The sequence below is a fragment of the Hevea brasiliensis genome, chromosome 6 (genome assembly GCF_030052815.1).
Source record: "Hevea brasiliensis isolate MT/VB/25A 57/8 chromosome 6, ASM3005281v1, whole genome shotgun sequence".
Taxonomy (NCBI): domain Eukaryota; kingdom Viridiplantae; phylum Streptophyta; class Magnoliopsida; order Malpighiales; family Euphorbiaceae; genus Hevea; species Hevea brasiliensis.
This window is the reverse complement of record NC_079498.1, coordinates 98254622-98270013: the sequence shown is the minus strand read 5'-3', so window position 1 is coordinate 98270013 and position 15392 is coordinate 98254622. Positions and strand designations below refer to the sequence as shown.

General features: G+C 29.1%; 1 protein-coding gene across 1 annotated transcript; it reads right to left on the bottom strand.

Annotated features, from left to right (window-relative positions):
* Positions 1 to 5471: 5471 nt before the first annotated feature.
* On the bottom strand, positions 5472 to 14819 carry LOC110649759 (ribulose bisphosphate carboxylase/oxygenase activase, chloroplastic). Its single transcript, XM_021804806.2, has 12 exons — positions 14366 to 14819; positions 14165 to 14250; positions 13891 to 13900; positions 11566 to 11628; positions 11086 to 11199; positions 10914 to 10975; positions 10505 to 10559; positions 10075 to 10276; positions 8776 to 8882; positions 7252 to 7307; positions 6217 to 6309; positions 5472 to 5853 (listed from the first exon to the last, which is right to left on the bottom strand). The coding sequence occupies exons 1-12, from the start codon at positions 14703 to 14705 to the stop codon at positions 5746 to 5748; spliced, it is 1296 nt and encodes a 431-aa protein (XP_021660498.2). The 5' UTR covers positions 14706 to 14819; the 3' UTR covers positions 5472 to 5745.
* Between the last annotated feature and the right edge of the window lie 573 nt (positions 14820 to 15392).

Genomic DNA, 15392 nt, shown 5'->3' with positions numbered 1-15392 from the left:
TATAGCTGTGTTTGTTTTGTCAAGTCCAACAGGTGGAGGAGAGGAATGGTCGGTAATGGATATTGGTGTGGCTAATCTTAATATATTTTGCAACAAAGCGGGACCCTTTTGAGGAATATTAGCCAGCATTTAAAATTATAATCATTTTTCATACTTCTCTATTTTATTGGTGCACATCATTTATTTTTATTAATAATTAACAATAAATAAATATATAAATAAATTATGTAAATGAAAAAATAATTTTTTTAATAATAAATAAAAGAGAAATAAAAAATTTTTAAAAAATAAATAATATATACAAATAATAAAATAAATATTAAAAATCAATATTATGAGAAATCGAGGCTCCCATTCCTCTATTGTTTTAATTGCTAATCCTACTTGGTCCATATCGGTTTCTGTTATGTCCCATCACCTTTAAGCTGTCGATATTTAAATTTCTAATTTTTTTTTTCAAAATTTTCATAAATATGGTAATTAAATTACATAGTTAATAGTTAATAGTATTTTATTTAACCATTAATTATATATTAATCAACAATTAATCTTGATTATAATTTTCAAATCAAATATATAAAAAAAGTGTCTATGATTTAAATTATTTTTAAATAAGATTTTTTGATTTATATTTTAATAAATAAATATTTTTTATTAAATATATTAATTAAAAAAAACTCAAACATTTTAATATTAATAAATAAAATAACTATTTATATTTTTTATAATAAATTTAACTACATAATATTAATTATTTTATCAAAACTCTATTTAAAAATCCTAAAATCTTAATAAAATTTAAGATTTACTAGAATTATTAGGCTTCACCTAAAATTGAGTTTCATGTAATGACTTTGAGTTTAGTGGCAGAGAAAATTATTTTAATAAAAAATTATAAATTTAAATTATTATAAATTTAAATTCATATTAAAATTAATTTAATAATCTTTATATTAAATATTTATATATAAATTTATATATTTTTTAATTAATTTTATAAATTTTAATTTAATAATTATTAAGTTATTTTTTTATAAGATGAACTTATATTAAATACACTCAATTACATAAAATTTATTTGATGCCAATGAATAAGGAAGTATTTATTTTTCTAAGTGAAGTTTTTTTTGCCTCCCATTTGTTCTTAATTATAAAATTTTAGGGTAAGCCATCTTGACATTAGCAAGTGTGGATTCTAAGGTCATCCCTCAATAATCATCAAAGGTGGCTTCCCCTTTGCCATGGCTCCATGGTGGGATTATCACGAGCAAGGAATAATAATAATAATAATAATAATAATAATAATAATAATAATAATAATAATAATAATAATAATAATAATAATAATAATAATAATTTATTGGTTAAATATTTATATAAAAATTATCTTTCAAAAGCAAAATAAGAGCTTTATTTTATTAATATAAAAAATATAATATAATACTTTAAAAATTATAGATATGAATTTTATTAATATAAATATATTATAATAAATACAACCTATCTATATATATATACACACGCGTTATATTTATACCAAAAAATCACAATATAATTATATATTCTTAATTATATAATTATATTAATTTATTAAAAATTATTTAATTTATTCAAATTAAATTAATAAACAACCTTAAACACCAAATTTCCTTTTCATTAATTTAATTTTTAAATATTTTAAATATTTACAAATTTATAACATTACATTGTATAATTATTATTAAAAATTATTTAATTAACATAATTAAAAAAATTATTATTAAAATTAGCTATTAATTTAAGTAAATAAAAATTTTTACTCATATCAATATATGTGAATCTAATTTAAAAAAAATATTAATTTTGTTATTATTGTCAATATTTCATTCTTGCAAATTCTATAATATTCATATAGTCTAAAATAAATTGATTTTCTTATTTTATGTTTAATATTGATACATTTAATAATATTTAGAATGATTAATATTATTTAAAAAATGTATTTTATGCCTAATAATACGAGATTTTAATTTTATAATTATAATACATTAAATTATAAAATAAAATTTAAAAAATATATTGTTTTAATTTTATAAATAATTTCCTTTCATATCAGTTTAATTATGCAATCTCACGATGCAAGTTAATATTATTTTAAACTTTATTATTTTACTTTTTTTTATAATTAAAGTTTGATATATATGCAATATCATTATGTAAGGCAATATTATTTTAAATTATTAAAAAATAGATAAATCAAACTTTTTTAAAAGAAAAAAGTTTAAATGAAATTAATTTAATGGGTTAACTTACATTTAGTATTAATTTATTTTAATTTTTAAATATTTTTATCCATTTATAATTGTAAAATTTATTATCATATTTTTTTAGTATATTATATTTAGGTTCATAATTAAATTAATATTATATGTTAATAAAATAAGCACATAACTTTCACAATAAAAAGGTAATAATTCTTAATTAATTAATATTTTATTTACATAATTAATTAAAATAATATTAAAATTTATATTTTAATTTAAATAATTAAATATAATATTCATAGTACTATAATAATATTATATTATATATAAAAAAATTAATAAAAATATAAATTTTTATATAAAAAATGAGTACAATAATATGCATTGAAGTTGCAGAAAAAATTACTAATTTTAAATATATAAGACACAAGGTGATGATAAGAGATGAAAAGACACCAAATAAGACTTGCCATTGTATCTAGATGTAGAAGTGATATTTTGCCAATTTGATCACTTATAGAATTCAAAGTGCTAATGAATTAAAGTGAAAAAACAATTAGTTTTTTTTTTATTTTTTATTTTTCATTTAATATGATTATGTGATGTAGAATTGAGTCAATACAACATCATCATTATTGGGTTTTCCCATATTGGATGTATTCTTGGATAGAATAATTGTAAACAAAATGGAAAGGTTAACTCAAAAGGCATCAATCTCAAAGTAGAAGCATATAATTGAGCACAATAAAAAGAGAAAAAAAAAATCCTCATAAAGGAAATGCTAAGAAAAAGCATCAAATTAGATGAGTGCTCACAACAAGAGATGCCATTTCAACTAATCATGTTTTTATGTTTGAATAATAAACAGAAGATCAACCTGAGCCACATCATGTGGTTCAGAGACATTTAGAAATTGAAATTGAAATTTAAGAACCCACTTGGGCTGGGAGGCTTCTGTGATCACTTGATAACACTGATTCTCACAAATTTACCTTTACCAAATCAATTGGAAATTTACTCTCTTTTGTTTTCCTTTTTAATTTTTTTTTATTACAGTAGTTAGAATCCTTTTGTTCAAAATTTTTAAGCTTAATTTCACTTATTGTCTTTTAATTTTGAACGAATATTATTATCATTCTTTAATTTTAATTTGTATTATAAAAATACTTAAATTTTAATTTAATATTAATTAAAGCCTCTATGATTAGATTCTATTTGATCCTCCAACTAGAGGCTAATTTGCACATTAAACATAATAAAAAATATTTCTCTCTGTCACCTACAAAAAGCTGTTCTCATTTACCACATAAAAGAAAAAGAGAATGTTTTCTCTAGATGACAGCAAGAGAAATATTTTTTATTGTGTTTAATTTGCAAATCAGTCTCTGATCAGAATATTAAATGAAGTTTGATCAAAGGGACTTTAGATGATGCTAAATTAAAATTTAAGTATTTTTATTATATAAATTGAAATTGAAGAACAGTAATAAAATAGCTTTTAAAGTTAAAGTACGTTGAATAAAATTAAGTACAATGTTTTAAGCCTAAAAGAGTGGGTAAGAAATTTGCATACAAATAAGTGCTTCTCTTTCTCTTTTCTTTTAAGGTATTCCCTGGCTATATTCCAGTCCAGGACACCAAACATCAAATATTTTTAATAGTAGAAAGAGGCTCTTTGGCCTTTGCTTCAAACTTTTAAAAGCTTTAAGTGATTAATTTTTCTTTCTGATGCAATATATTGACTGGGGAAGAGTAGAAAATTTATGGGTCATCCAAGTTAAGCATTGGATTCTACCACTAGTGGATCATCTGGATTGTTCTTACCATTGAACAGAATATCATGTAGCACACACTTATCCCTTTAAGATTTGCTTCGTTTCAAATACAATTTGACTAATGAAGTGACCCAATGAATAGGTTGACATCATGGTTGACACAAGCATGGAACTTCCACCTACTCAACTTGTATATTTTTGGTAACTTGTAAAGATTTAATTTTATTATAAATTATTTATCTTTAACTAATAAAAAGAATGATTTGGACGTTCGATTTCTTCTACCCATTTAAATCTCCTTTATAAAATCAGGTTCTTGTGCCTTTAAAAAGGGATTTAAAGAGATAAATGGTGCTTTATGTGAAGCTAGCAAAGGGAAATGTGGATAGAAAGGAATATGATTAGGCCTTGTATTATTCATCTTCAATAAGTTATGTTCGTTGATTATGGAACATAAAGCATAAAAATTCTTTAATGACTAAACATGGGTGATACTTGATGCTTGTAAATCATTATCCAAAATAGATTCTGTCAGAAGCGCATAGAATATAAAAGAATAATTTGTAGCCTTTCTTTGTGTTCCAACTTCTACTATAAAGAATTCAAATTTGAGGTAAAACCTCACAGTTCTAAAGATATAACTCCAATATCACTATTAAAGCTCATGAGTCTGAAATTGGTACTTCACGATCCCTTCTTTATACGAACAAACAAACTTAATAGACGCAGGAAAGACAGTTTATGTATACTCTGGGGAGTAATGAGTAATGCCTCGTCTTTTTCTGTTAAGTCGCAGAATCTTTATCTTCTTGGACTATCATAGTTGACTTGCAAGGTTTAGGCGTTTCCTTCTTGTTGTTTATTAGATTTTTAGCAGGCTGATTTCAATTATAATAGCTCAACATATTATTTAATTTTAATATAATAACTAAATAATATATATATATATATATATATATATATATATATATATATATATATATATATATAACAATTTCTGGGTAAACCCTGTTATATCCCTTCACTAACTTTTGGTTAGATTGTACTAATATGACATCCAATCAGTGAAATCGCTTGATGTCAGGATGCGTGGCAGTTCAATCGTTTTGATCTACCAAGATAGACTTCATCCATTTAGTAATAAACCCATTGGTTGAAATCAGAATCTATTGGTTCGGTTGCTTCCATTCAGGATTCAGGGAGATAGAGAAAACTATCTATCAGCAGCAAAATCAACACTTATATCCCAACCATTTTAGAGTTTTTTTCCTGAATAAGATGTATATTTTCATTCAATTTCACAAATGACAAAATAAAAAATTTTGGTTCCTATCTAAATCATGGTCCCTCCTTGATTTTTCTCATATAATAATTCTCTATTGGTGAGGTATAGAATGCTGGACCATACACTTTAATATAGACAAATGAGCTTTGATTTAATAGTACCGTGAGATAGATCGGAACCCAATCAATTAAAAAAGAAACACAACAAATTCTCATCAGGTTATAATTATATACGTAATCCATGGCAGACCTAGAGACCAAGGAAAGTGAAATCATGCTCAGCGCCCAAGTTCTTTTCTACTTGCAAATAATTTCTCTAATTATTACAAATAATTTTCTTCATTTGATTTAAATCTTTCAGTTTTTCTCTCTCTTCCAGACATCGAATAATTAAAGAATTCACTGGGTAGCATGCAAAACTGAGTGCAAAGGCATACTCTTTTCTAGTCGTCAATGTTCTTCATGTATTCCTTTGAAAGTTTATTCTCCATTATCAGCTGTTGTTCTTTGATGAGAGAATAGCCTGATTCAAGCAAAGCCTCCAATGTTTGCTGTTCAAACAGAGAAAAAAAAAATTTATGCCACTGTACCTATATAAACATTTAGGATGAATGAAACTAGTCGAATGATGGAAAGAAGAAAACAAAGAAACTTTCAGAGAAAATGTTCACGCCGCATAAATGTTCTTGTTCAATCTACTGCAGAATTCATTTTCTGGCATCAATAGAATAAATCTAAATCCTTACTTCAGTACAGAACAATTGTGTTACTAGCAATAGTGACTCCTAAAAGAATGGTTTTAAAGGAAATCATTATCCCTGCATTCCTACACCCAAACAACAGAATGAAGGAAAGAAGAATCCCCAAACAAAAGGGGGAGAAAAAAGAAGAAAGCAGGAAGTTCGTTGCACTACCCTTGGGGGAGTAAACACAGGAAGTTCTTCATTCTTTCTTCGTTTCAGAAGGGTGTCACCAAGATTTTCAACACCGCCGATGTCATCAATCCACTACAATGGATCAAGAGTTAGACCATAAACTTGTATATATAATTCAATGATTTTCACTCCTTTTTAGAGAAACTAATACCTTTAAGCTTTAAGGCCAAATTTACCAACAATATCTTCTTACACAATATTACACAACTAGAAACAAATTATTCAGGAAAACCTGATACCTTAAATATTGCAAAGCGCAGCTAACAATTTTTAGGAATTTGAAGTAGAGAAGTTCATTATACTACCTGCTAACTCAAAAAAATCTTACTTCTATTGCCCGTGTAAATAAAAACAAATCATTGATATGAATTTAATAAGCAATATTAAAAGCTTTTGATGTCTAATCAAGTGTATTACATCTAGTGTTCACAGTCTTTATTGGTCTTAAGGTATGCACTACATTGATATGTGTGTATATAATTGCTGTCAATCACTGAACATGGTGAAATATAGTCAAAGCAGGTAATTGCGCAGTAGTAAAAGACAATTTTGAAATAATATATGATCTTTTCCAAAAGTGGCAACATAATTTCAGGTTTAACACTGTTCCATTGGAATTTGGAAGTAGGGATGAAAAGGGGAAATTTTAAGTATCAAGTTCATGTACTGAAACTAAGTGCCACTAAAGCCACTTTTCCTTCTCAAGCTATAGGGACAGCAGAAAATTACCAATGGTAATAGAAAGCAATTTGGATGATGAAACAAACAAACATTCATTAAAGTTGAATCATCTTGTTTTTCTCCTATTTCCAACACTGAACTGCTCATTATCAAAATCTGCCATAATTTCAATTATAACCATGCATGTTCATGCATACACTTCTCCCATTTGAATTTAAATCGAAGGAATTTAGTAGGTAAATAACAATAAAATTTCAAAATCTATTTGCAAGAGAACAGCCAAGTCTAAACAGATGCAAATCCTTTCAGACTCAAAACAAAAGAGTCACAAACCTTAGAAATTGACTTGTCATAAGTTCGTGACCTTAGAGCTCCATAGAAGTCCAGAGCTGCCCAATCATCCCCCAAAAACAAATAAATAAAGGAAAGTGGATTGCAAAATGAAAAATAAGTTTATGCAGATCAATAAAATAAAATAAAAGTTAATGTACTTCATAACTATTGAGTGCATCATTATATTCAAGAATTAAAAGAAAGATAGTATATTGTTAAGAGAACGGTGCCAAAAAAAAAAAAAGGAAATCAGCTTTCTAGATTACGCAAAATAATTTCACTGCATGCCAAAGTATAAGGATAAATGTTGGTCGGATTTCCCTTACATATTTTACTATAACTACATTGGGAAAGTTATATGGCTAGATCTAGAATGCATTTTGCTCCAAGAATTCATCACATTTTCCCTGGGGTATGCTATGGACAAGATATGTTATAAACTCATAATCCAGTCCAGTATATCAAGAGTGTTGCAAGTCCAGATTTTAGGTATCTAAGTCTCGCAAGAATCTGAGACCAGACAACACATCTTATCACCTGGAGAACAGCTGCAGTTTGGATTCTAACAGGATCCTCATAATCAAACTATCACTTAGTCAGATGTGATGCCAACAGTTATGCTGTGTGCACGGATCATTGTAAGCAATAGCTTTCATAACTCTAGGAAACAGCAGCAATTGTGACAGTTTCATCCTTTCATTCTAAGGCAATCAGTAATTTGCACTGTTCTCTAATGGCTGCATGATAACAAAAATGTTTTGCCCCAGAGAAGGTTGGCTCAGTTTGAAATGCACCCTTCTAGCCCTGGAACAGAAAAAGGGGCTTTGGTTCCTAGGACTTAGGCAAGATTCTGATTGACAAGAAACTATTCTTTCTCTATAACAAATCACTGATGGTCTAATAATGATCAAAGGAGTGTCCTGCATCTCCATAGATGACTAAGGTCTCCTTTACCAAGGGTAGGTTTCACATTTCAGGCACTGCCAATGCATAATCTAACTTTTACATTTTCATTCCTTCAAGCTTAGCATCTCGCCATCCCTTCACAACACCAAACCATTTTAAAAGCTAAGAAAGTTTGGCAACACTTTCTCTTCCTGAATCAGTGCTCTGTATAGTTCTTCTCAATTTGTATCATATATGACAAAGCAATGAGGGAGCATAATATACTCAAGTTTCCTTGGTCCCTTGTTCTCTTGATATGACTGTGAACTCCCAAATGACGAGAACAGGATAACACTACATAAACTCAAATTGGACAGTAAGTAACATATAGTATACTGAGATAATATAAACCGTTACCATACAGCGAATATTTAGCACATAATCACTGAAACATTTGACATGAATCAGAATTCCACACCATCTTTTTATATTTCTCCTAAAGATCTTCAAGCACATATGATAAACAGGTAAAATATCACCATTAAATTCATAGTTGATGTTACAATCATATCAATTAAACACCAAATGAAATGCATCATGAAAGTATAGTAAATAGGGGAAGGAAGAATGTAAAGATACCTTGATTAGGAAATGTGTTTACAATGCTTATAACCTCATCTCTAGATACGCCATCCTCTTCATACATTCTGTGAACAATGTTCACAATATCTTCACGGTCAGGTTGCCTGTGACACAACATTTTGGATGTCAATGTAGCTCAATCACTTTAACCAAAAAAGAAAGAAAAAGAAAGACAGACCAGATCTCTAAAATTAAATACTTGAAACAAGAAATAAATAACCTAGTAAATCCAATGCTGTGATCAAGCATAAAACTCAGCAAAACAACTTGAATCATGATACAGAGAAAATATTAGTCATTAAAAATTTTGTCTTATACAGCAGTTATTGGAATTGATCTTCTAAGAGAAGTTTTGTCAAAGTTACTATAGTAGGGCTTTATTCTTAGAGGTTTTAATCACATCAGCAACACATCTTTAAATAACAGCAGCTACACATTGCCATTGCATATTGGTTTTAAGGCCTACTTAAGTATGGTGCATTGCAAACATTAAAACATACATATAAACCCTTCTTTTGTGAGCTAATTTTTCAAAAAATTCTCATTACTGCTGGCCATGACTGCAACTAAATCTTCAGATTAAAAGTTACTACTTCACAAAATCTAAAACAACAACGCCCTGATTGGCATATCACCAACATGAGCATCTGTTGACACTAGCTTATGGCTATGGAACTATAAAAGAAAGGGTTGTTTTTTTGGCCTGAATTTGGTAAAGAAGTAGTGAAGTTTGGTAGCAACAAAGTTAAAGAAATCAATAGTTGCTAGAATCCAGTTTGGTGGCAGAAGCAATGTGTTAGATTAAATTGCGATTCAGTTTATTTTCTCTAGTTAGTCTCAGAAGTTCCAAAACCAAAATGAGAACCTTTCTCTTACAAGGCCAAACTAAATTAACTAAAATGTGTTAATTCAGTTTGCTAATTGATTGTAACTGTAAGTGTTAAAGATATAAAACTATTTTTGGAGCCCTCACCTACAGGCTTAAGCTTTCAAGTTGAGTGGTTTCTTAACATGATATTAGAGTCTCTCAGACCAAAAGGTTTAGAGTTCGAATGTTGGCCACCTCCATTTATTGATCAAATATTTCAGCACAAGGTAGAGTGAGTATGTGCCTGTTCATACCGCTAAGGATGATGAACTTGTGCTATAAACAAAAGTGTCATGACATGTTATTTTTAGCAAGCGCCCTATTCAGAGATAGCTAAATTGCAAGCTAACAGCACTAATTGTTGATTGTATAAAACAAGCAAGGAAAGATCTAAAATGAAACGCCATATTGCTTCATGAATCATGTACCAGTAAAATTTTTCCATTCTTCCATCACGAATCAAGGGGGCATAAATCGTTGAAAAGTCATTTCCAGTCACAATGATAGGAACTCTGTTTGTGACATCTGATTCTCGCCAGTCTTGTCCAATACTCACTCTTGTAGGGTTATCTGACAGATTCATTAGAGTCCCAACAACAATTTGATTGTTCACTGTCATTTGAGTGTTTCCTAAACAAAACAAAATGGTGTAAGTTCCACAATAAAGAAATGAACGAGAGAGAAAAATTCAAAATGTGACATCTACTGTAAGATGAGAACTTTGAAGCTAAAAACACAATGCAACATAGAACAGACATTTAATTACACTGTAATTAATGGCAAAAAATGCTAACACTGTGCAATTATATCATTCAGTTCAAATTCACAAGTCCAAATCTTAGTGTAGCTGTAGCTTACCAAATCTACCAAGGCCAGCATCAATATCATTGATCATCAAACAGCTCATCTTGCCCTGCATTAGTTAAGGGAAACTGGCTAAGTTGGATAAATGACTCAAAGAAGGTCATCAAGTTACAGCACAAAAGTCTTTTATTGGTAGAACAATATGAAAACTAAACCTTTCAAACTAGAGTGTATGTGTATTCATTATCAAAATCTTTGATCTTATTTGTTGCTATTATCATTTTCAGGAGTTTCGGGGTTAATGCGTGGAATTTCATTTAAGACAAGAAGATTCACAAGGCCAACACATTAAGGTGTAAAAATGAAAATGAAATGATATTGTAGGAAAATCGCATATAAAACACTATGAACTTCATGACCTAGACATACATATACCAAGAGTGAGAATAGTAAAGCTTCTAACTTGGTTCTGGACCACTTGAGAAGCTGTTCTATAGCGTTCACGAATCAATTTTCCTGGTTCTCCTGTAAACGGAACAAAAATATTACATATGAGTCTGCTTTCACAATTAACATAGACATAACAAAAAAAAACTTTATTTATTAGAGGAATGCTAGAAACCCATCTTACTTACCAGCCCTTTCTGATTCTAATTCTCCAGCAGACATAATTACTGGTTCAATCCCCATAGCTTGAAAAATAAGTTCAGTCTGAAATGATTTTCCCTGCCCCTTTCCTCCCCAAATACCTGTATGAGATAAATTAATATTGTGATCACTTAAAATTAAGAATGTCAATCTACTCATGTGGAAGAATGTGAAGCCACATACCTTAGATGGTATAACAGCGTTTATTAGAAACACAACACTAGTTGACACAAGCACAAGATAATTGGCTTTTACTAACTGGTTTAGAAATGTATGTAGGAAAACGCCCTACTAATGTAAGTTAAACATATCTCTTTAAGGATACAATTATATGCCATTTTAAAGCAAGACCAAATTTTAAAAAAAAGAAAAAAAAAAAAAAAGGAGAGAGAGATGACAGGAAATTGTGAACCAACTCTACCCAGCATTTCTTAACATTGACAATGAAAATAACTATGAATTAATACCTAGGATCAACGGAACTTTGGTATTAAGAAGATGAGCTATGTAGTTCTTCACAATGAAACATACTGCAATAACAGCAGAACATATACAGAAGACTGTTAGCAGCAATACACAATGAAAATGTTATGTGGTACATGACAAAATTCAGTAGGCATAACAGAAGCTCATAGTGAAAGATTACAATTTATTCATCTGCCACAAAATCACAAGAGGTGTACCTAAATTCATCTGTTGCCCCTTGAAGGCTTATATGATTATATTAAATGAAAACAGGAGCCTTCCCAAAAGCTCCTATGGAAGCCACAGGTTAAATAATTTCAGAACCACAAATTTGAAATCCTTTTGCTCCTAATCATGCAAATTTTATGTCACCATATACCATATAATTGAATAAAACTAAGACATTTTGTGGATGCAGCTAAATTTTATCAGTTGGCAAGTCTATTTTATTTGCCCTTTGACTATATCTATCTTATGGTGCACCTAATATTCTAATTATGCCAGCATACACAGATTGCATCAAGTTTCTAGCAACCTATGCACAAGTAAAGTAAATGAATTATAATTTTCCAGGAAGAAGCCTATCCTATACCTGTCAATTAATTCATGTATAATTAAGCTCGATTGATCAATTAATAAGTATTGTAAGTGTTCAGCTGCAGATGCATGATTATATCAACTACAAGTAAATGGTCAAGCAATTTCCTTCTCTGCCTAAGATTGAGACATCTATGTTATATTCTATGCCAATAAAGAATTTCTAGGAAAAATTTTGACCTCTATAACAGCAACTTTCAACATGTAATGAACACAAACTAGCCAAAGGGACCCTTGAAAAGTGATGCTTCTTATCAAGAGACAATGGAAATTTTTAATCTACCATCAAATGACACAAGAAGACGCTACCATGAATGTTAATTACCAACTAACACTGAAGGCTAATGTACAAAATATTGTCAGAGAGTAGGGCTATGCAAAATTCTTGGAGGTTTTGAACAGAACCGAAAAACCGTACTGAACCGTACCATAACCAAAAAAGAACCATTACTATAAGAACCAAACAGTACTTATTTTATTGTTTTGGTTCAGTTCTGGTTCTACATAATATTTCATATTATTTTTTATTTTTCTAATTTTTTTAAATAATTTTAGTATTAAATACATTAAATCATCTTATAATCCTTAATTATATGACTAAATCACATGTTAATCATATAATGTACTTTTCAATTCTTAACTATATATGTATCTTTTAGTTAAATACTATATAATTAAGAAATATGTAAAAGATAATATAAAATTCTTATTAAGGAATATATTTTTGATATTAATATTATTATTTTAATTTTAGTATTATTATTTTTATTGTTGTATTCATATTAGAAATTAAGATTATATTTTCTATTTTAAAATGAACACAAGAATGTTGTAGTTTTGAGTGTAAAAATCGAGGTTTGAAATGAAATTAGAACCAAAATTGAAATAAGAAAGAACGGAAACTAGAATGGGAACGGTACCGACATTGCCTAGAACTGAATCGGAATCAAAACCGAAATTTGGTTCCAAGTCTGGTTCTTAAAATTCAAAGAACCAAAGTTTTGGTTTGGTTCCCGTTCTTAGCTAGAATCATAGTGAAACTGGAACCGAACACCCCCATCAGAAATAACATCTGCTTAGGTCAGCAAATTGTTAGTTATATTGCTCTGATCACATCAGACATCAACTATGTTCCTGAGGTGAGCATAAAGGTAATTCCATTAAGCAAAGATTAACTATTAATTACAGAATCTAAGATGCCATAAATCTGCAATACACACTTGTATGTAAAGAAACAGATTTGGAAAAGCCATAAAACAAAGATAGCTTAAGATTGTTCAGTATTGGCTTATCCAAAAAGAAGATTGGATCAAATTAGAGGGAAAATGATTCAGGATGGAAATAGCTAATAGCTTTTCAATCTGATGACTAGCTTAACAACAAAGTCATTCCATTCAGTCTAATTACACAAAAGATGGAACATGGATTACAACAGGGAAAAGCTTCAAATAACATGCACCAAAAATGCCTTAGATTAAACTTAATATCTTGATTATCTTCACATACACTTCGATACATATATGCTGTTACAGACAAGGATATTAGATTATACATAAGAAGAATGCTTAGCAAAGTAAAGGCCGAAAAATGACCTAGACATGACATCAAATATAACCACTTTGCAAATAAGACATCAAGGTGATAGGATGACAATTTCATTTCTACCAACTTTTCTTACTGCAACATAATTCATCATAGTTTCTTCACCTTTGGGGAAACCTACAACTTACCAACTTTATCCTGTCAAAAACAAAGCACAAAATTTGAACACAATGAATATCCAAGGTCATGACCTACAGATAAATTAGAAAAGGAGCGAAGGAAGTAACGGAAAAGAAAAGGCAATTTGCAGAGTAAAATTATATTTCTCCAAAGGTTTTGCACAACATTAAGCCAAGCGGAAGAAAATCATTGCAAAATTTTCCACAAAATGAACGTAACACAACAATCATAACACTCCACATTTCGCAGGTAATTGAGTATCAGCAAGTAAGCAGAATTTACCAAGAACACGGGAGCTATATAATAATCGCCTTTAAGGTACTCAAAGGACCTCGTCACCTTCTGACGGTAATCAAACACAATATCCGCTGCAATTATGTAAAAAAAAAAAAAAATTCAAAATACAAATAAAGAAAATCAAAAACCAGAAACGCGAAATTGCTATAAGAAATAAGAAACAGAAAAACGAGAAAGCAATATTACAGTCTCGGCCTAGAAAATTTCCGGCAAAGAGAGGATCGATGACTCCATCCCTGGCTCCGACGGCGATGTTCATGTTATCGGCCTCTTTCCCCAGCCGGTAGAGATAGTCTCTCCCCTCCAAATCCTTGGCCTCCCAAGAAGACTGCTCCGACAGTCTCTGGTTTGGCCTTTTCTTATCGGTTCTCTCATCATCGAAATCAGGAGACGGAGATTTTGAAGTTGAGCAGGAAAGAGTTAACGGGAGTTGTGAGATTCTGTTGTGAGACGAAATTGAGGGTATTTTTGTGAAGAAAGTCTGGGGTCTGAAAAGAGAAGAAGAGAGAGCGTTGAATAGAGCCATTGAATAGCGTAGCTGTTATCGTCGTTGCTGGTTTTAATCATTTTAACGGGTGAGGTTTGTTTTTTAGGGAGTATTTGGCGCCACAGAGTGAGCTGTGTCTGTGTGCTGTGCTGTGCTCTGCTTCCTGTGAACAAAAACGATCGTCCGATAGTGGATGGGGTCCATCCAGCTTTAAACTAATTGATGATTAAGCATTTTTGTGGGCTATGATCTAATTAAATTTTAGATAATTGCGGTACTTGCAATTCAAATATTTAGTCATAAAGCATTGATTTTGTTGGAGTAATATAATAATATAAAGAATTGCTTAAATAAAATAAAATAAAATAATGAAATTTTTATATTTATTTTCTGCATTTCTATTTCTTTTATTTTTAATATTTTATAATAAATTATAAAATTATTTACTTTAACAACTATCTATCTGTCTCTATAAAGTAGGTAAAATGTTTTTTTAGTATTGTCATGTGACACATATTATATATAGATTAATTAATTAATTTTTTTATGATAATTATTATTTTTTATATTAAATATTTATTTTTTAAGTATTTTTATTATTGTAATTATTATCTTAATTTTATAATTTAAATAATTATTTTATTTAATAATTAATTATCAAAAATTTTTCATTTAAATGTGATTATGAATAATTAGTAATATATATATATATATTTTTTTTCTTTT

Bases quoted from the DNA above. Each gene is read 5' to 3' on its own strand.
- LOC110649759 (XM_021804806.2), bottom strand. From the start codon at position 14,705: ATGGCTCTATTCAACGCTCTCTCTTCTTCTCTTTTCAGACCCCAGACT. The intron at 10,976-11,085 runs GTAAGTAAGATG...TTCCGTTTACAG, and splicing joins ATTAGAATCAGAAAGGGCTG to GAGAACCAGGAAAATTGATT. The intron at 6,310-7,251 runs GTTTGTGACTCT...GATCCATTGTAG, and splicing joins ATGACAAGTCAATTTCTAAG to TGGATTGATGACATCGGCGG.